The sequence below is a fragment of the Schistocerca piceifrons genome, chromosome 11 (genome assembly GCF_021461385.2).
Source record: "Schistocerca piceifrons isolate TAMUIC-IGC-003096 chromosome 11, iqSchPice1.1, whole genome shotgun sequence".
In the NCBI taxonomy this organism is placed as follows: Eukaryota; Metazoa; Arthropoda; class Insecta; order Orthoptera; family Acrididae; genus Schistocerca; species Schistocerca piceifrons.
In genome coordinates, this window is record NC_060148.1 from 40,883,152 (window position 1) to 40,903,790 (window position 20,639).

At 43.7% G+C, this 20,639-nt stretch overlaps 1 protein-coding gene across 1 annotated transcript; it reads left to right on the forward strand.

Moving 5' to 3' along the window:
* Positions 1–836: 836 nt before the first annotated feature.
* LOC124719644 (F-box/LRR-repeat protein 15-like) lies at positions 837–19,955 on the forward strand. The gene is made up of 2 exons (XM_047244858.1): positions 837–888; positions 18,475–19,955. Exon 2 carries the CDS (start codon positions 18,477–18,479, stop codon positions 19,953–19,955), a length of 1,479 nt encoding a protein of 492 aa, XP_047100814.1. The 5' UTR covers positions 837–888; positions 18,475–18,476.
* The last annotated feature ends 684 nt before the right edge of the window (positions 19,956–20,639 follow it).

Sequence of the window (20,639 nt, forward strand, 5' to 3'; positions counted from 1 at the left end):
GAGAGTTTTCCAGCTGAGCTGTTCCATCCTGAAGCTATGTTTCGTCAAAATGGTTATAGTGATAGACAGATTGAATGTGCAATGTGCTATCGACCAACTGTGCATTGGGTGATTGATGATAATTCTGAGTCGACACCTAAGTCTACTGCCTTTTTGCCTTAAGTAAGAAACACTTCCAACAAGATCGGTTGTATTTTACGGAAATACAATGTGAAATGTGTTATCCGACCTCCATCTAAAATTAGAGCACTTTTGAGTTCTGTTAAGGATGATCTTGGACTGCGTAATGCGGGTTTATATTGTATTCCTTGTAGCTGCGGCATGGCATATATTGGTCAAACTATCAGGACCGTGGAGGACTGATGTACTGAGCATAAACGGCACACACGATTACAGCAGCCAAATAGATCTGCTATTGCCGAACATTGCTTGGATACTGGTCACCCCATGTTATATAATAACACCGAGATATTGGCATGCACGTGCAGCTATTGGGACAGTGTGATTCGGGAGGCAGTTGAGATTAAATTAGCGAGCAACCTTGTTAACAGGGATGGAGGTTTCTGTTTAAACTCTGTTTGGAATCCGGCTCTCTCCCTTGTCAAAAAACAGAGGGAGAGAGTCAATGCTACCTCACCTGCGAGTTCGTAGTCTCACTATCGATATCTCTGACTTTGGTGGCACTAGTGTTCAGTGTGTGTGTGTGTGTGTGTGTGTGTGTGTGTGTGTGTGTGTGTGTGTGTGTTATCTCTCTTGCATTAGTCCGAGAACCGAGGTTTTAAATTTGCATGTACCTCACCTGTCTGTTGCAGTTTGTCTTGAAAATGGCGGGGTGTTCTCCCGCCGAAATATCGGAGGTCGCTGAAAATATTACCGGGCTGAATTCCCGTAAGTTGTTTGAAAACCTTTCCTATTCTATCATATTATTAACCCTTTTGGTCATTCTTTTACACTTCTGAGATGATAATTTTGTATCCAAGCAGAAGTTATTTTTTGAAACTTTTTCATATAACAGAACCAAATTTGACCACCCAAATCCATGTTATGGGACATGTACATTTAATCTCAAAAATTTTTGTGACACGTTTTTGTAAAGGAATGGAACATTTAAACAATAAGCTCGTAAAATAAATATGAAAATTTACTGTAAAAGCCTTTAAAAAAGTGAAAGGTTTCTGATGACACACTATTTTCGTGCAAAGTTTATTTTGTATAGAATTGTAGAAAGTAATTATGCTCTCTTGGTATACAGAGATGGAGGTCGCATCTGGAACACTTGAGTGTGTCGTAACTTTGCACCCAGGGTTTTTGCAATTAGAGGCTGATTTCTGCTGATCAAAGCATGGTGAATGTTCCACAGAAACGTATCCGATATCTGATTTGAAAAATATGTAAAAATCTGCCAACCGGTTGCATAGGTTTTCTATATACCTTGACCAGGTTTTGTCACCTCTAAGGGTGATTTCATCAGAAGGTAAGGTAATTACCTAAAATGAATATGTCAGATTAAATATCTTATCTAATAAAAGAGTACATTGATGTAGACGAGTGTAAAACAAATAGTACTTACATGAAGAACATATCGTCAAGGATGTACAGTGATTTAAGAGCTGAGTTGCACAAGTCATACATTGAAATACAAGACATAATGTTCTTTAAAAAGTCAAACATTAAAACATAAGTAACACCGCTGTGGTGTGAGGAGACTGACTGTGTGGCAACTAGTCACGCTGCCAAGTAAACGTAATGTGGGGCGCGCCACAAGCGGGCCACTAGTAACGTGAGGAAAACAATTTTGTATATTACACATTTTCTGAAATAAATCGTACGTATAATCAATATGACTTTTAAAAAAAATTAATTTTACAAATTATTGAGTGACATTTATAAATGAGCTTCAAACGGGATAAAATAGTACATAGTTCACTACGTTTTATGTAGCACGTAGAACCAGAGTTAAATACGACTAGAATTACATGCGTAATGAAGAACATCAGTTCATTATATGACACAAAATTTGAAAAGAAAGCTTGCATAACTAGGGCACAGAGGTCATCTGGGGTGTTAGTAATGAGTGTAACTTGTTGTTGTTGTGGTCTTCAGTCCTGAGACTGGTTTGATGCAGCTCTCCATGCTACTCTATCCTGTGCAAGCTTCTTCATCTCCCAGTACCTACTGCAGCCTACATCCTTCTGAATCTGCTTAGTGTATTCATCTCTTGGTCTCACTCTAATATTTTTACCCTCCACACTGCCCTCCAATGCTAAATTTGTGATCCCTCGATGCCTCAGAACACGTCCTACCAACCGATCCCTTCTTCTAATCAAGTTGTGCCACAAACTCCTCTTCTCCCCAATTCTATTCAACACCTCCTCATTAGTTATGTGATCTACCCATCTAATCTTCAGCATTCTTCTGTAGCACCACATTTCGAAAGCTTCTATTCTCTTCTTGTCCAAACTATTTATCGTCCATGTTTCACTTCCGTACATGGCTACACTCCATACCAATACTTTCAGAAATGACTTCTTGACCTTTAAATCTATACTCGATGTTAACAAATTTCTCTTCTTCAGAAACGCTTTCCTTGCCATTGCCAGTCTACATTTTATATCCTCTCTACTTCGACCATCATCATTTATTGTGCTCCCCAAATAGCAAAACTCCTTTACTACTTAAATGTCTCACATTTCCTAATCTAATTCCCTCAGCATCACCCGACTTAATTCGACTACATTCCATTACCCTCATTTTGCTTTTGTTGATGTTCATCTTATATCCTCCTTTCAAGACACTGTCCATTCCGTTCAACTGCTCTTCCAAGTCCTTTGCTGTCTCTGACAGAATTACAATGTCATCGGCGAGCCTCAAAGTTTTTATTTCTTCTCCGTGGATTTTAATACCTACCCCAAATTTTTCTTTTGTTTCCTTTACTGTTTGCTCAGTATACACATTGAATAACATCGGGGAGAGGCTACAACCCTGTCTCACTCCCTGCCCAACCACTGCTTCCCTTTCATGCCCCTCAACTCTTATAACTGCCATTTGGTTTCTATACAAATTGTAAATAGCCTTTCACTCCCTGTATTTTACCCCTGGCACCTTCAGAATTTGAAAGAGAGTATTCTAGTCAACATTGTCACAAGCTTTCTGTAAGTCTACAAATGCTAGAAACATAGGTTTGCCTTTCCTTAATCTAGCTTCTAAGATAAGTCGTAGGTTCAGTATTGCCTCATGTGTTCCAGTATTTCTATGGAATCCAATCTGATCCTCCCCGAGGTCATCTTCTATCAGTTTTTCCATTCGCCTGTAAAGAATTCGCGTTAGTATTTTGCAGCCGTGACTTATTAAACTGATAGTTCGGTAATTTTCACATCTGTTGATGCCTGCTTTCTTTGGGATTGGTATTATTATATTCTTCTTGAAGTCTGAGGGTATTTCGCTTGTCTCGTACATCTTGCTCACCAGATGGTAGAGTTTTGTCAGGACTGGCTCTCCCAAGGGGCCTTGTTTCGACTTTGGCCTTTCAGTGCTCTGTCAAACTCTTCACGCAGTATTGTATCTCCCATTTCATCTTTATCTACATCCTCTTCCATTTCCATAATATTGTCCTCAAGTACATCGCCCTTGTATAGACCCTCTATATACTCCTTCCACCTTTCTGCTTTCCCTTCTTTGCTTAGAACTGGGTTTCCATCTGAGCTCTTAATATTCACACAAGTGGTTCTCTTTTCTCCAAAGGTCTCTTTAATTTTCCGGTAGGTAGTATCTATCTTACCCCTAGTGAGATAAGCCTCAACATCCTTACATTTATCCTCTAGCCATCCCTGCTTAGCCATTTTGCACTTCCTGTCGATCTCATTTTTGAGACGGTTGTATTCTTTTTTGCCTGCTTCATTTACTGCGTTTTATATTTTCTCCTTTCATCAATTAAATTTAATATTTCTTCTGTTACCCAAGGATTTATACTAGCCCTCGTCTTTTTACCTACTTGATCCTCTGCTGCCTTCACTACTTCATCCCTCAAAGCTACCCATTCTTCTTCTACTGTATTTCTTTCCCCCATTCCTGCCATTTGTTCCCTTATGCTCTTCCTGAAACTCTGTACAATCTCTGGTTCTGTCAGTTTATCCAGGTCCCATCTCCTTAAATTCCTACCTTTTTGCAGTTTCTTCAGTTTTAATCTACAGTTCATAACCAATAGATTGTGGTCAGAGTCCACATCTGCCCTTGGAAATGTCTTACAATTTAAAACCTGGTTCCTAAATCTCTGTTTTACCATTATATAATCTATCTGAAATCTGTCAGTATCTCCAGGCTTCTTCCATGTATACGACCTTCTTTTATGATTCTTGAACCAAGTGTTAGCTGTGATTATGTTGTGCTCTGTGCAAAATTCTACCAGGCAGCTTCCTCTTTCATTTCTTAGCTGGAATCCATATTCACCTACTACGTTACATTCCCTCCCTTTTCCTACTACCGAATTCCAGTCACCCATGACTATTAAATTTTCGTCTCTCCTCACTATCTGAATAATTTCTTTTATTTCGGGATACATTTCTTCAATTTCTTCATCATCTGCAGAGCTAGGTGGCATATAAACTTGTACTACTGTAGTAGGCGTGGGCTTCATGTCTATCTTGGCCGCAATAATGCGTTCACTATGCTGTTTGTAGTAGCTTACCCACATTCCTATTTTTTTTATTCATTAGTAAACCTACTCCTGCATTACCCCTATTTGATTTTGTATTTATAACCCTATATTCGCCTGATCAAAAGTCTCGTTCCTCCTGCCACCGAACTTCACTAATTCCCACTATATCTAACTTTAACCTCTCCATTTCCCTTTTTAAATTTTCTAACCTACCTGCCCGATTAAGGGATCTGACATTCCACACTCCGATCCGTAGAATGCCAGTTTTCTTTCTCCTGATAAGGACATCCTCTTGAGTAGTCCCTGCCCGGAGATCCGAATGGGGGACTATTTTATCTCCGGAATATTTTACCCAAGAGGACCCCATCATCATTAACCATACAGTAAAGCTGCATGCTCTCGGGAAAAATTACGGCTGTAGTTTCCCCTTGCTTTCAACCATTCGCAGTACCAGCACAGCAAGGCCGTTTTGGTTAGTGTTACAAGGCCAGATCAGTCAATCATCCAGACTGTTGCCCCTGCGACTACTGAAAAGGCTGCTGCCCCTCTTCAGGGACCACACGTTTGTCTGGCCTCTCAACAGACACCCCTCCGTTGTGGTTGCACCTACGGTATGGCTATCTGTACCGCTGAGGCACGCAAGCCTCCCCACCAATGGCAAGGTCCATGGTTCATGTGGGGGAGTGTAACTTAACGGAGGTAAAATAATATTTCTGAAAAGGAGGAGAGAACCTGGATTATAAGTGTCATAAAACTGAGAGCACTGGTTTAAAAGCATTAAAGAAATTTCTATTTTTCAGCTGTACTTGTTCATTCAACATGTTATCTTTATTTGGTGTGTGCCTGAAAATTTCAAGTTCTTCCAAAACATCAAGTTTTCTCCCTTTCTTTTCTCTTTGCAGAATTGTCATGAAAAACGTATGCAACCGGTTGGCAGATTTTTACATATTTTTCAAATTTGTCTATACGGTTGCTGCAAGCATCGGCCATCTTCAAAGTTGTATCTGATATCCTCTGTGTGTTTCAGTGGATTTCTACACTTTGCATGCGCATACATTGATAAGCCAAAACAGTACGATGACTGCCCATTGCGATGTTGGCTGCCATCTGGTGGCATTGCGCACATGTGATGTGGTAACAAAAGTACGTAGGCATAACAGACATGGATGGGGGGATAACCCTAGCAAAGATATGGGCTGCAAATGGGGAAATTACTTTGACACAGGGCAGATTATTATTACGCAGAGTCTGGGAAAGAGTATTTTGAAAATGACAAATCTGGTCGAATATTCACATGCTACTGTTGTGAGGATCTGTGGAGAGAGGTAGAAGGACATTGAAACTACACTAGGTGCTAAATGGTTGGGTCTCCACAATTCGTCACAGAACGCGTGCACAAATATTTCGGAGCTCACTGTCCGTATTACATTATCGACTATGAAGCTCCGCAGCAGACTGTGGTGGCCCGGTGTAATGTTAAGCTCTCTCTATACAGCTTAAGCCTTTTCGTGGACTTACTTGTTGAAGAATGCTGGTTCTGCTTTCTTGCAGCGCCGATGTCTTCTGCTAGCACCAGACGCTTCCCCAAAGATTTCACTGCTAGGAAGGGGAAATTTTCACTCTCTTGCTCTCTCTCTTCTTATTTAAAAAAAATACGCTACTCTTGGAATATCATTCAATGCACCAGAACATATTTATTTCCGCTTTGTAAAAAAAAAAAAAACAAAAAAAAAAAAAACAAAAAAAAAACACTTTGACGTAAGCCCACACATTACCGGGCACCCATGATCAGTTAATTACACATTTTTTGAACACAATTAATACATAAGCTTTTATTGAGGCTGACTATCCACGTCCAGTCCATGTACTCTCAACAGCAGCTCGACGCCCAATAAACATTCACTATCTTGAGTCTCTCCATTTGTTTTTCAACAATACAAAGCTACATTAGTCTTTCCAGCCGGCCACGGAGCTTCCCAGCCGTATTTAATTATTCTTGGCAGGTCACGCTGAACACTTGCCGGTGCTGACGAATTATCTCCCTTCCAGTTTCGCCTGTACAAACAATAAATGGGTGCAGTATCCCGTGCTCATCCTTACGCCCTGCTTTAAAATAACGCGTGTTCGAAACGGCTGGAACACGAGTGGCTCCAGACTTCCGTAAAATTCTGGGGGCACTAAAAGACCATCCTTACATGTGTACATGTTGACCCAGTGACATCATCAATTACGACTGCAATGGGAATGGGACCATCGGGACTCGACCGTTGATCAATTGAAATATGTCGGTTCTTTGGATGAATCACATTTTTGCTGCACTAGGTTAATGGTTGTCTCCAAAAATGCCGCCATCGAGAGGGCGAATAGCAGCTGGAAACTATGATGTATCATGCAGCGTAACTTGCTGTGACAGTGCGAAAGCGAGACAAAGATATTGTTTATTACTCTGTGGCGGTCAGCGCTCACATAATTATTCTTAGGATATAGTTTTTGTTTGTTCTTGTTAAGAGTAATTTTGAGGGGAGGAGAGCCATTCTTGTGATGTAAAACATCGACGCCATTGCGAGTTTTTGATTCACATTGTAAAATATAAGTGCATATGGAAGGAAATCAGTTAATAGAACAATAAAATATTGTTCATTTCAAGAAGGTACGTCTTATTATACACCCAGCGACATACTGCTATTGTGATTTACTAATAAACAACAGCTGAGAACAGTTCCGACGGGAGCGTTCAGTTCTAGTGAAATAGTTCGATGTTTTCTTCGGAAAAGAAGTCACTTCATGGATCATTCAAATCCACAATAGTAACTGGACATTTCTCAGAACTGAAAGCAATCTGATTGCTATGCAACAGAGCCCCGAAGAATATTTCTCCGTACTTTGGTTACCACTTTCAGCTCGACACAGTATCTGCAGCATCTGGAGCAGATTTCTACAACAGTGGAAGCGTGTAATTGCTATCAGTTTCACACACCACCCTGTGTACGCTGTATGTATTTACCCACAACAGTGAACATACAGTTACTCACACACATAGAAAGACAATACTAGGTGGTGTGGGGAAACATTTCAGTATAATGGCCCTGTAGAGCTAAACAGTAATTAGCCTAGTAAAAAGAGGAGTCTTTATAAAACGTGCAGCATGCCATGTACACGGGCTGGTGGGAACAGTATTATGCTATGGGAGACATTCTCCTGCACTGGCATGGGACCTGTGATAATAATCAAAGGCATACTTACAGCTGCAAATCACCTGCATCCCTGCAGGCTTCGTGTCTTTCCCAATGGCGATATCATCTTTCAGCAGTATAATTGCCCGTGTCTCGGAGCCAGACTGTGTGACAGATATAGACTGGGAGACTCAAATGTCTATCACGGGTGGCAGGGACAAAGAATCCAGTGAATTTTTTTTAAGTGCATTATCTGAAAACTACCTCAAGCAGTTAAACTGAGAACCGACTTGTGGCGATAACATATTAGACCTTCTGGTGAAACAGTTAATGCACAACAGAGAATCGGCGATCGTAAAGCAGTTACTGCATCGATCATTTCACCCGTAAATAGAAATATTAAAAAAGGTAGGAAGATTTTTCTGTTTAGCAAAAGTGACAAAAAGCAGATTTCAGAGTACCTGACGGCTCAACACAAAAGTTTTGTCTCAAGTGCAGATAGTGTTGAGGATCAGTGGACAAAGTTCAAAACTATCGTAGAATATGCGTTAGATGAGTATGTGCTAAGCAAGATTGTAAGAGATGGAAAAGAACCACTGTGGTACAACAACCGAGTTAGAAAACTGCTGCGGAAGCAAAGGGAACTTCACAGCAAACATAAATGTAGCCAAAGCCTTGCAGACAAACAAAAATTACGCGAAGCGAAATGTAGTGTGAGGAGGGCTATGCGAGAGGCATTCAATGAATTCGAAAGTAAAGTTCTATGTACTGACTTGGCAGAAAATCCTAAGAAATTTAGGTCTTATGTCAAAACAGTAGGTGGATCAAAACAAAATGTCCAGACACTCTGTGACCAAAATGGTACTGAAACAGAGGATGACAGACTAAAGGCCAAAATACTAAATGTCTTTTTCCAAAGCTGTTTCACAGAGGAAGACTGCACTGTAGTTCCTTCTCTAGATTGTCGCACAGATGACAAAATGGTAGAGATCGAAATAGACGACAGAGGGATAGAGAAACAATTAAAATCGCTCAAAAGAGGAAAGGCCGCTGGACCTGATGGGATACCAGTTCGATTTTATACAGAGTACACGAAGGAACTTGCCCCCCTTCTTGCAGCGGTGTACTGTAGGTCTCCAGACGAGCGTAGCGTTCCAAAGGATTGGAAAAGGGCACAGGTCATCCCCGTTTCCAAGAAGGGACGTCGAACAGACGTGCAGAACTATAGACCTATATCTCTAACGTCAATCAGTTGTAGAATTTTGGAACACGTATTATGTTCAAGTACAATGACTTTTCTGGAGACTTGAAATGTACTCTGTAGGAATCAGCATGGGTTTCAAAAAACACAATCGTGTGAATCCCAGCCTGGGCTATTCGTCCACGAGACTCAGAGGGCCATAAACACGGGTTCACAGGTAGATGCCGTGTTTCTTGACTTCCGCAAGGCATTTGATACAGTTCCCCACAGTCGTTTAATGAATAAAGTAAGAGCATATGGACTATCAGACCAATTGTGTCATTGGATTGAAGAGTTCCTAGATAACAGAACACAGCATGTCATTCTCAATGGAGAGAAATATTCCGAAGTAAGAGTGATTTCAGGTGTGCTGCAGGGGAGTCATAGATCTGTTGCTATTCACATTATACGTAAACGACCTTGTGGATAACATCAGAAGTTCACTGAGGCTTTTTGCGTATGATGCTGTAGTATATCGTGAGGTTGTAACAATGGAAAATTTTACTGAAATGCAGGAGGATCTGCGACGAATTGACGCATGGTGCAGGGAATGGCAATTGAATCTCAACGTAGACAAGTGTAATGTGCTGCGAATACATAGAAAGAAAGATCCTTTATCATTTAGCTACAAAATAGCAGGTCAGCAACTGGAAGCATAAATTATCTGGGGGTAGGCAATGGGAGTGATTTAAAATGGAATGATCATATAAAGTTGATCCACCTACCGCTTTGACGTAAGACCAAAATTTCTTAGGATTTTGTGCCAAGTCAGTACATATAACTTTACTTTCGAATTCAATGAACGCCTCTCGCATAGCCCTCCTCACAGCTACAGCTACAGCTACAGATAGCTGTAGTAACACCAGCACTCCAAGGAGTTAAGTTTCACATTACAATGAACAGAAGATGAAAGACTTTATGATCAAATCTACTTCGGGGCCCTAGATTTGATCATATTTATTGGATGACAGGCGAGATTTGACAAACTTCCCTAATACACCATCAAATTTCTTTGACATAAAAATTTGACATGTCACCTTTGACAAAGAAATATGATCTAGATGTATCAGAGGCCCTATATCACTCCAACTGCACACGCCCCTCACCATTACAGAGCCTCAACCAGCTTCAACAGTCCTCGATAACATGCAGGGTCCACGGATTCATGAGGTTGTCTCCAGACTTGTACAAATCCATCTGCTCAATACAATATGAAACGAGACTCGTCGGACCAGGCAACGTGTTCCCAGTCATCAACAGTCAAATGTCGGTGTTGACAGTCACAAGGGTACACGAGTGGGCCTTTGGCTCTGAAAGCCATGAATGATTTGCGCCCTTACACTTACCGACGGCCCAGCTCTGAAATTTGCAGCAATTTGCGGAACCATTGCACTTCTGCACGTTGAACGATGCTCTTCAGTCATCGTCAGTCCTGTTCTTGCAGAATCTTTTTCCGGCCGCAGCGATGTCGGAGGTTTGATGTTTTACCAGATTCCTGATATTTACGGTACACTTTTGAAATGGTCGTACGGGAAAATCCCCACTTCATTGCTACCTCAAAGATGCTGTGTCCCGTCACTCGTGCGCCGACTATAACATCGCCTTCAAACTCCCGTGATAACTTGCCATTGTAGCAGCAGTAACCGATCTAACAACTGTGCCAGACACTTGTTGTCTTATATAGGCATCACCAACCACAGCTCCGTATTATGCCTGTTTACATACACTACTGGCCATTAAAATTGCTACACCACGAAGATGATGTGCTACAGACGCGAAATTCAACTGACAGGAAGAAGATGCTGTCATATGCAAATGATTAGCTTTTCAGAGCATTCACACAAGGTTGGCGCCAGTGGCTACACCTACAATGTTCTGACATGAGGAAAGTTTCCAACCGATTTCTCATACACAAACAGCAGTTGACCGGCGTTGCCTGGTGAAACGTTGTTGTAATGTCTCGTGTAAGGAGGTGAAATGCGTACCATCACGTTTCCAACTTTGATAAAGGTCGCATTGTAGCCTATCGTGGTTGCAGTTTATCATATCATGACATTGCTGCTCGCGTTGGTCGAGATCCGATGACTGCTACCAGGATATGGAATCGGTGGGTTCAGGAGGGTAATACGGAACGGCCTCGTATCACTAGCAGTCGAGATGACAGGCATCTTATCCGCATGGCTGTAACGAATTGTGCAGCCATGTCTTGATCCCTGAGTCAGCACATGGGGACGTTTGCAAGACAATAACCATCTACACGAACAGTTCGACGATGTTTGCAACAACACGGACTATCAGCTCGCAGACCGTGGCTGTGGTTACCCTTGATGCTGCATCACACACAGGAGTGCCTGCGATGGTGTACTCGACGACAACCCTGGGTACACGAATGGCGTTCTGTTTACAGCATCGTAATGGTCGCATCCGTGTTTGGCAACATCGTGGTGAATACACACTGGAAGCGTGTATTCATCATTGCCGTACTGGCGTGTCACCCGGCGTGATGGTATGGGTTGCCATCGGTTACACGTCTCGGTCACCTCTTGCTCACATTGACGGCACTTTGAACAGTGGACGTTACATTTCAGATGTGTTACGACCCGTCGCTCTACCCTTCATTCGATCCCTGCGAAACCCTACATTTCAGCAGGATAATGCATGACCGCATGTTGCAGGTCCTGTACGGGCCTTCCTGGAAACAGAAAAAGTTAGACTGCTGCCCTGGCCAGCACATTCTCCAGATCTCTCACCAATTGAAAACGTCTCGTCAATGGTGGCCGAGCAACTGGCTCGTCACAATACGCCAGTCACTACTCTCGATGAACTGTGGCATCGTGTTGAAGCTGCATGGGCAGCTGTAGCTGTACACGCCATCCAAGCTCTGTTTGACTCAGTGCCCAGGCGTATCGAGGCCGTTATTATGGCCAGAGGTGGTTGTCCTGGGTACTGATTTCCCCGGATCTATGCACCCTAATTGCGTGAAAATGTAATCTCATGTCAGTTCTAGTATAATATATTTGTCCAATGAATACCCATTTATCATCTGCATTTCTTGTTGGTGTAGCAAGTTTAATGGCCAGTAGTGTATTTCTGTATTCAAATACTCGTGCCTATACCAGTTGCATTGGCACTCTAGCGTAGTTAAGTGTACAGAGGAATAAGTTGGGGTCTCCTACTTAGGAGCCCCTTGTTCAACGATGTATATTGAATGATACGATCCAGAACACTTGTGCTTGCACAGGGATTGCACTCTGCTGCCAGATCTGCCGCAGGTTGCCACGGACCCTGTTTTACAGAGCAGAAAAGTCTCTATCTCCAGGTTCTGTGACGATCCTGGATGCCAAGCGCCTTGTTGCCTCTTCATAATTTTCCCGTTATTCAGCCACGTTCCGTAGATTCTCACGACAGTAACACATCATCAGCCGAGCAGCCTCACCATTTCCGAAATTCTCTCTCCCAGAATCCAGGCCATAACAATCTGTTCTTTGAATGAAGGTAGGAGAGGAGGTACTGCCAGAAGTGAAGCCATGAGGATGGGTTGTGAGTCATGCTTGGGTAGCTTAGTTGGTAGAGCACTTGCCCGTGAATGGCAAAGGTCCTGAGTTCGAGTCTCGGTCCGGCACACAATTTTAATCTGCCAGGAAGTGTCATCCGTTCATTGTCAGTGTCATTTATGCAATTGAATTTCCACATTTTTGGCTCTTATCATCCCTAGAAATGGTTTGCTTTTCATTCCTGCTCCAGTTATATACTTTCTTTAATGTGACATGTACCCACAATGCCTTCAGGTGTTGTTTGTCTCCCAGTGGGCAGTGGTCATAATGTATGGGCTCATCAGTGTATAAAAACTGTGTATCCTGTGCTTCTGTACAAGTGCAGTCATGCTTTACACAGAGATTCGTGCATCTCTGTGTCCTCTTAGGCATCGTGCAGAGCGTCTCGGAAACTGAGCCTAAAAAGGCCTCCCCAACACTTTGGCTCGACTCCTCACATGAGGCTCATTATCCCCATATGGAGTTTCAGGTATTGTAAATTCAGGGCTCCTTTGTGCCCATTTCATTCACTGCAATGTATGATCTATAAGGGGCATTCAAAAAGGAATGAGTCCGAGGCATAATTACAAAAAACAGTTCAAACGGCTCTGAGCACTATGCGACTTAGCTTCTGAGGTCATCAGTCCCCTAGAACTTAGGACTACTTAAACCTAACTAAACTAAGGCCATCACACACATCCGTGCCCGAGGCAGGATTCGAACCTGCGACCGTAGCGGTCACCCGGTTCCAGACTGTAGCGCCTAGAACCGCTCGGCCACACCGGCCGGCGCATAATTACAGAAACCGATACCTGTATGTTAGAAGTATTGGCGCTGGCTGTTGACTCTTGTCCCATTGTGACACAAGGCTCTCTCATAAAATTCCTGGGGCTGCAATGTGAACCAGTTCTGCATGTACAGCATGGATCATTTGCCCCTATGCTGACATTCTTCTTTGACCGATTCTGATTGAGTTCCTGCAGCACAGGACAACAGTAAATGCCTAGCATTACTCGCAAACCTTGACCACCCTTCGCCAAGCGATCAAATCAAAACGACCAGGAAATCTCACCTGTGGGGTCATTCTGCCTCATACGGCCAACACAGTTTTGGCACTACTGCAGAAATTCAAATGGGAGGTTTTCGGCCACCCTCCATAGACTCCCTGTGATTACGCCATTTTTGGTCCCTTAAAAAGGCTCTGAGTGGCAAATGATTCACCTCAGACTGCGACGTCCAGCTGTACGTGCGAAACTGGCGAACAACGCAGCCCCAGGAATTTTATGAGACGGACATTCACTGCCTTGTGTCACAGTGGGACAAATGTCTCAATAGCCAGGGTCAGTACATACAGGTACTGGTTTCTGTAGTTATATATGGTTCGTTTCTTTTTGAATGCTCCTTATAAAATCATGCTAATTTTACACAATATGTTTTTACCTCAGCAAACCCTTCAAAATTTTGTGCAATTACTTAATATGAAGCAGCACAAAAACTTTGGCATATAACAGAAAGAAATTCAATCATTTATTGAACAAAGATATCAGACACTAAGATGTGCAAAAATAAAAATTTTTCATCTAATAGTCTTCTGGAGATTTTGCCAAACCATGCAGAAGTTCCATCTTGCAGTATTCAGACGTGATACACGATTCCCTTGTATTTGAGCTGAGGCATTAACTGTGTTTGCACTATCTTCAAGTAATAATTTCTGTTCACGTACCCTTACAAAATATAGACCTGACAGCTATTATGATGACTTTCTACCCAAAATTGTAACATGACCTGTGTACCTTCCCAGCTGTTGAACATAATGCAGATTCCCATAGACTAGAAAAAGGTGTTCTGAACCCGTTTGCTGCTACAGACGTGCTGTCTACATTCCGTGCTGAGGGCAGCTTTTGTTGCAACTGTCTGCTTGCCGAATGCTGCTCCCTGTGCTGAGAAATGGTGTTCTGGCTGATACGAAATATTTATCATCTGATTTTTCGGAAACTATTAGGTGAAACAATTTTATTTTTGCATACCTTAGTGTGAGGTATCTGTACTTTGTAAAGAATTGAATTTCTTTTTGTTATATGCCATAGTTCTTGTGCTGCTTCATATTAACTAAAACATTGCACAAAATCTTAATTTTAGATCGTACATGGCAGTGGGTGAAATGCCAATAAGATATCGAAAGTTTATTTAAAATTCAGATCAGAACAATGTCTGTTTTCATTCTCAAGTTATTTGGTTTTATTGTCAGTGGATTGTCGCACACGACATGCCCATTCGTGTCATGGCGCATGGCGGATCGTGTGGTCGTAACAATTTTCATATCTGATAAATGATTCAAGATGTCAAAATGAGGTATTTGCAAATGATAAGTACACAATGCACTGAAGATATTGTATGATAAGTATTCAAAAGTTTTTTAATTGCTGAGATAGGGAAGTAACTTGTCTGCAGGGGTGACGGATTGGCAGCTCCAGATGTGTACAGGTTTCCATAGCACTGTAGATAAACCCAAGCGGTTTGGTTACCCCTGTGCACAGCATCTGTGTAACATCCACATCTACATACATACTCCACAGTCCACTATACGGTGCATGGCAGAGGGTACCTTGTACCGCAACTAGCATCTTCTCTCCCTGTTCCACTCCCAAACAGAACGAGGGAAAAAGACTGCCTATATGCCTCTGTACAAGCCTTAATATCTCTTATCTTATCTTTGTGGTCTTTCTGTGAAATGTAAGTTGGCGACAGTAAAATTGTACTGCAGTCAGCCACAAATGCTGGTTCTCTAAATTTCCTCAGTAGCGATTCACAAAAAGAACTACTCCTTTACTCTAGAGACTGCCACCCGAGTTCCTGAAGCATTTCCGTAACACTTGCATGATGATCAGACCTACCAGTAACAAATCTAGCAGCCCACCTCTGAATTGCTTCTATGTCCTCCCTCAATCTGACCTGATAGGGATCCCAAACGCTCGAGCAGTACTCGAGGATAGGTTGTATTAGTGTTTTATAAGCGGTCTCCTTTACAGATGAACCACATCTTCCCAAAATTCTACCAATGAATCGAAGATGACTATCCGCCTTTCCCTCAACTGCCATTACATGCTTGTCCCACTACATATCACTCTGCAATGTTACGCCCAAATATTTAATCGACGTGACTGTGTCAAGCACTAAACTAATAATGGAGTATTCAAACATTACAGGATTCTTTTTCCTATTCATCTGCATTAATTTACATTTATCTATGTTTAGAGTTAGCTGCCATTCTTTACACCAATCGCAAATCCTGTCCAAGTCATCTCGTATCCTCCTACAGTCACTCAACGACGACACCTTCCCGTACACCACAGCATCATCAGCAAGCATCTGCACATTGCTATCCACCCTATCCAAAAGATCATTTATGTAGACAGAAAACAACAGCGGACCTACCACACTTCCCTGGGGCACTGCAGATGATACCCTCACATCCGATGATCTGTATAGATGTCCACAGTAGTGGAAACGCTAATGTGTGTACTGCAGTACATCAAAAGTGATCAGAAAGTAACACTCTTGAGTGATAAACGGCATACGGAATAGTGTCAATAAGGAAGACAGAAGGAAGGACAGGGTCGAATGTCCCGTCAGTATTGAGGTCGTTAGAGACGGACGGTGTGAACAAAGCACGGCAAGCCGCAACTCGCTGCACTATGTCGTTGGCATATTATACAGTATATTGTCAGATGCATCATTCACATACATCAGTCTAAATTATCTATTTCCTTTCATTTTTAATGTAGTCATGTGTGATGACTGTGGTGCCCCAGGTTCAGATTGTACGGGTACAGTATCCTTACATAGCTGTACCTAGACATAGTATCAATCATATGATCTACGCAGCAATCATAAACTAAAGCGAAGACTGCAGTGCAGTCGACAATGTGCAAGTGGGTGTGTGAGGAGTCGAGTGTTGGAGTCCGTGAGTGACAGTCGGGTGTGCGAGAGGCTAGAGACGGTTGCTCGGTAACGAGGCCGGAGATTAGTGGCGGTATATAGGCGTAATGGCACCGGGTATTCAATTTCTGTTGATTGTTTATAAATGTTGGTTTACAAAAGGGAGATTTAATTAATAAAATTCAGTACTTGAGAAAGGACATGTTATCATTTAGTAGTTTTCCTTAGATTTCACAATAACAGAAGGGCATGACGATGAGTTTCACGAAAAGGAGCTATTACTTGTTATGCTAAATTAATTAAATATATATTCATCTTTAGCCTATACGAATAATAAAGTTCGGTGTGAAACTGTGACGAGGTTATAAGCTGCTGTTTTGCTAATGGATATTGCTGGAGACTGCTCGATTGATTGAGTGACAGTGGCATATATTTCCTCTGAAGTTTTTCTCACGTTCACTGTGAAGTGTGTCTCCGTCACTGTCCGGAACAAAAGTAAGGCTGCTTGATGAGGTGGGGCGTGGCCAGAGTGATCTCTGAATGTACTCGTTCTCTGTCATTGTCTGCCCTGCGTGTGGGTGTTTGTGCACCCCCAATTGTACAAAGGGAGGAGGGGTGCAGGTATCCTCGGACACCCTGTAGAGATGCACGATTTGCAGACGACGGACTAACACGGAGAGCTGCAGCAAACAGTCTCGCGACTGGGGACCACAGTAACAGCATAGCCGTGCTATATTATTGCCTACCGAGGGAAGTGGTCCAGTGGTTAGCACACACTGGAGTCCGGTGCGGAAGCAAGGCGGTTCGAACCCACGTCCGGCTGTCCAGATTTAGATTTTCTGTGATGTCCCTAAATTGCTCCAGGCAAATCCCACAATGCTTCCTTTGAAAGGGCACGGCTGATTTCCTTCCCCATCCTTGACACAATCCCAGCTTGTGCTCCTCATCTAATTACAGTAAAAGCTCGATTAACCGTCACTCTTTAAACTGTCAGTTTCTGTTAACCCTCACTGCTGTAACAGCATAATAATACTGTAATAACAGAATGCTCTAAGGCACAGTGACGCGTCCACTTTGTTTATTTACTCTATTTTAGTGGGAAGTGAATGTACCCGCCCGCCGTAGAATGGTACATAAAATGTGACCTTCAGTTGGCGTGCTAACACATCTCCCCCTTTTTTTGTATTTGTCTCACTTGTGAGTCAACAATCGCCACTGGATCAGTTTCCAGTTGTGGCGAGAAGACTGTAATTGTCGCAGTGTATCTAGCGGGCTGTGCCGTGTTACGTGTTTCCCTCTTGAATAAGCTTTATTGACTAATATTTTACACTACCGTATTTAGTGCAGGTGTGGGTGATACAGTGACTTGATAAAATGTCTGAAAAATGTAAACGTGTTGTTTTAGGACTTAATCAAAAACTTGAAATTATAAAACGCTTAAGAGAGGGCGAAACTGCGACAAATGTAGCACTGATTTATGGTATTGGAAGAACAACAGTTAACGATATAAAACGTGATGCTGATAAAATAGAACAACATGTGTCAACAATGCAGAGCATGGCTGGAGATGTGCGAACAAGAAAGACAATGAAACCTGCAAAATATGATGAATTGGACTCTGCAATGTACCGATGGTTTATACGAGCAAGAAGTCAGGGGATTCCACTTTCAGGGCCTATAATAATGGCCAAGGCCGTTGAAATGTGTTTCTGTTATCGGTCTATTCACTCAACCGTCACGACCACGGTCCCAAAGATGACGGTTAATCGAGTTTCCACTGTACCTCGATGTCAATGGAATGTTAAGTCCAATCTTTCTTCCTTTTTGTATTATCACTCGATGTTCACGAAGAGGTCTTAAATGAAACGTACATCCTTAAAATTTGTAGTGCAGCTTATTCTGACGAGTAACTAGGAAATTTATTTTTGTTCACAGAAATGGCATCGACTCCACAGGCTGTGATTTGTGACGACTTACTGCTTTCCATATTTTCCTTCCTGCCGATCCCAGACTTGGCTCGGTGTGCTGCCGTGTGCCAGCAGTGGCACAAAATTGTGACAGGATTTACACACCTGTGGAAGGGGAAGAGGTACGTCAGTGACAGAAGTCCGAGGGAATCTGATGAGACACGTGCAATCTTGAGCACTCTGCCGCCGTTGCAGGAAGTCATCGTCAAGCAGCACGTCAATTTCGAGGTGGACATTTCCTACCCCCGTATGGTTCTGTCGGTGACCAGCATTTCCGACTTGGGAGCCACGCGGGGCTACCAGAGACTGACGTGCGCGTACCTGTCGACTAAACTCGACATCGCGGACAGCACCCTCTCCCCCCGTTCGCCTGTCGACCTGGCGGCGCTCCGCAAGCTGCGGATCGTCAGGGCGATCCCGACACTCGAGCCAGACGCCAGGGCGGAGTACGCGGTCAGTTCCGCTCTGCACCTGTGCCCGAATCTCAGAGAGCTGAGTGTGTACGTAGACTCCATGTCGGCGGACTGCCTGGAAGGTTCGGAAGGGGTCGGCCGGTTGCGGACGCTCGAAATACGGTGCCCCCGCCTGAAAGAACTTTCGTTCCTACGACACTGCTCGGCCGCACTGGAGGAACTGGAACTGAAAGGTTGCTCCGACCTGCCGTCCGCCGCGTACGCGGAGCTCCGGCACCTCGGGAACCTGCAGAGGCTGCGGCTGCGGGACTGCTGCGTGCTGGGAGACGACCTGGAGGCGGCCGTGACGGGTCTGAGGTCCCTCGCGTCCCTGCAGCTGGTCGACTGCGTATTCGTCTCCGACCTGTCCTTCCTGCGTCATTGTGACCGGCTGCGGGAGCTCCGCGTCGAAGCTGAGGACGCGCCGGTCGCGGGCCTGCGACACCTGCCCGCCGGCGTCCGCTCGCTCTGCCTGGTCGGCGACACCGTGACCGCGGAGGACCTGTCCGAGCTGCTGCCGCGCCTGCCGCTGCTCGAGGAGCTGGACCTCTGCCGCGCGGAGCTGGCGCACCTGAGCTTCCTGCGGCACTGCCCTCGGCTGCGCCGCCTCTGCCTCGAGTTCTCGACGTGGCCCGACGAGTGGGAGCTGTCGAACCTGCACCACTTGACGCAGCTCGAAGTCCTGGACCTGAGGAGGTGCGCGGTCGACGCCGACGTTCTCTCCGGAGTTATGCCGTCACTGCCGCGACTGGACGCTCTGTTGCTGGCTCACGTGGAGGACATAGTCCACTTGGAGTTCCTCGGGTGCTGCCCGCAGATTCGTAAATTGTCACTTTTTAATGCCTTCGGATGGGAGTTGGAGGCCTACCGGGAACTGTGCCACCTGAAAAACCTGCAGCACTTGTGTGTCAGCAAATTAGTGTACAACTTTGTCCACGAGCTCGTCCGACCGTGCCTGCCGCGAGTAAAAATTTATTGCTCAGATCGGTCTATTTAAACTTCTGCTCGAGGAACTTTTCTAACTGTAGATATCGACAACTGTATAGATTAATGTACATCATTTACAGACTGAATTTTTCACTATGCAACTGTGTGTGTGTGTGTGTGTGTGTGTGTGTGTGTGTGTGTGTGTGTGTGTGTGTGTGTGTGTGTGTGTGTGTGTGTGTTCCATTCTTACTGGCAGGTTAAAACTGTCTACCTTACGGGGACTTGAACCCAGAATACGCACCTATTGCAGACAGTACCGACTCGGTTTTACAGTCGTCGTCCACTTTACTTTAGCCAGTACCTTACTCTACCTTCCAGACTTCACAGAAAATCTCTTGCATAACTAAGTGAACTAGCAATCCTGAGAATAAGGATATGGGGGAGAAACTATTTTCAAACTGTATGTCTACTGCAAAATGAAAGTTTAACTAACTCTGGGAACTGCCCCTAGGCTGTGACTAAACCATTTCTTAGCAATGTCCCATCTTTCACGATTGCTAGTTCTGTAAGGCATGCAAGAGAACTTCTTTAAAATTTGGAAGGTGGAAAATGAGGTACTGGCATAAGTATGGCTGTGGGGGTACCTCGTGAGTCGTGCCTCAGTAGCTCAGGTGGTAAGAATGTTGCCCACGATAGGTAGAGTTCTGGGTTCCAATCCCAGTATGGCACACAGTTTTAATTTGGCTAGAAGTTT

Excerpts from the sequence above, each read along its gene's own strand:
- LOC124719644 (XM_047244858.1), top strand. The coding sequence starts at position 18,477 with ATGGCATCGACTCCACAGGCTGTGATTTGTGACGACTTACTGCTTTCC.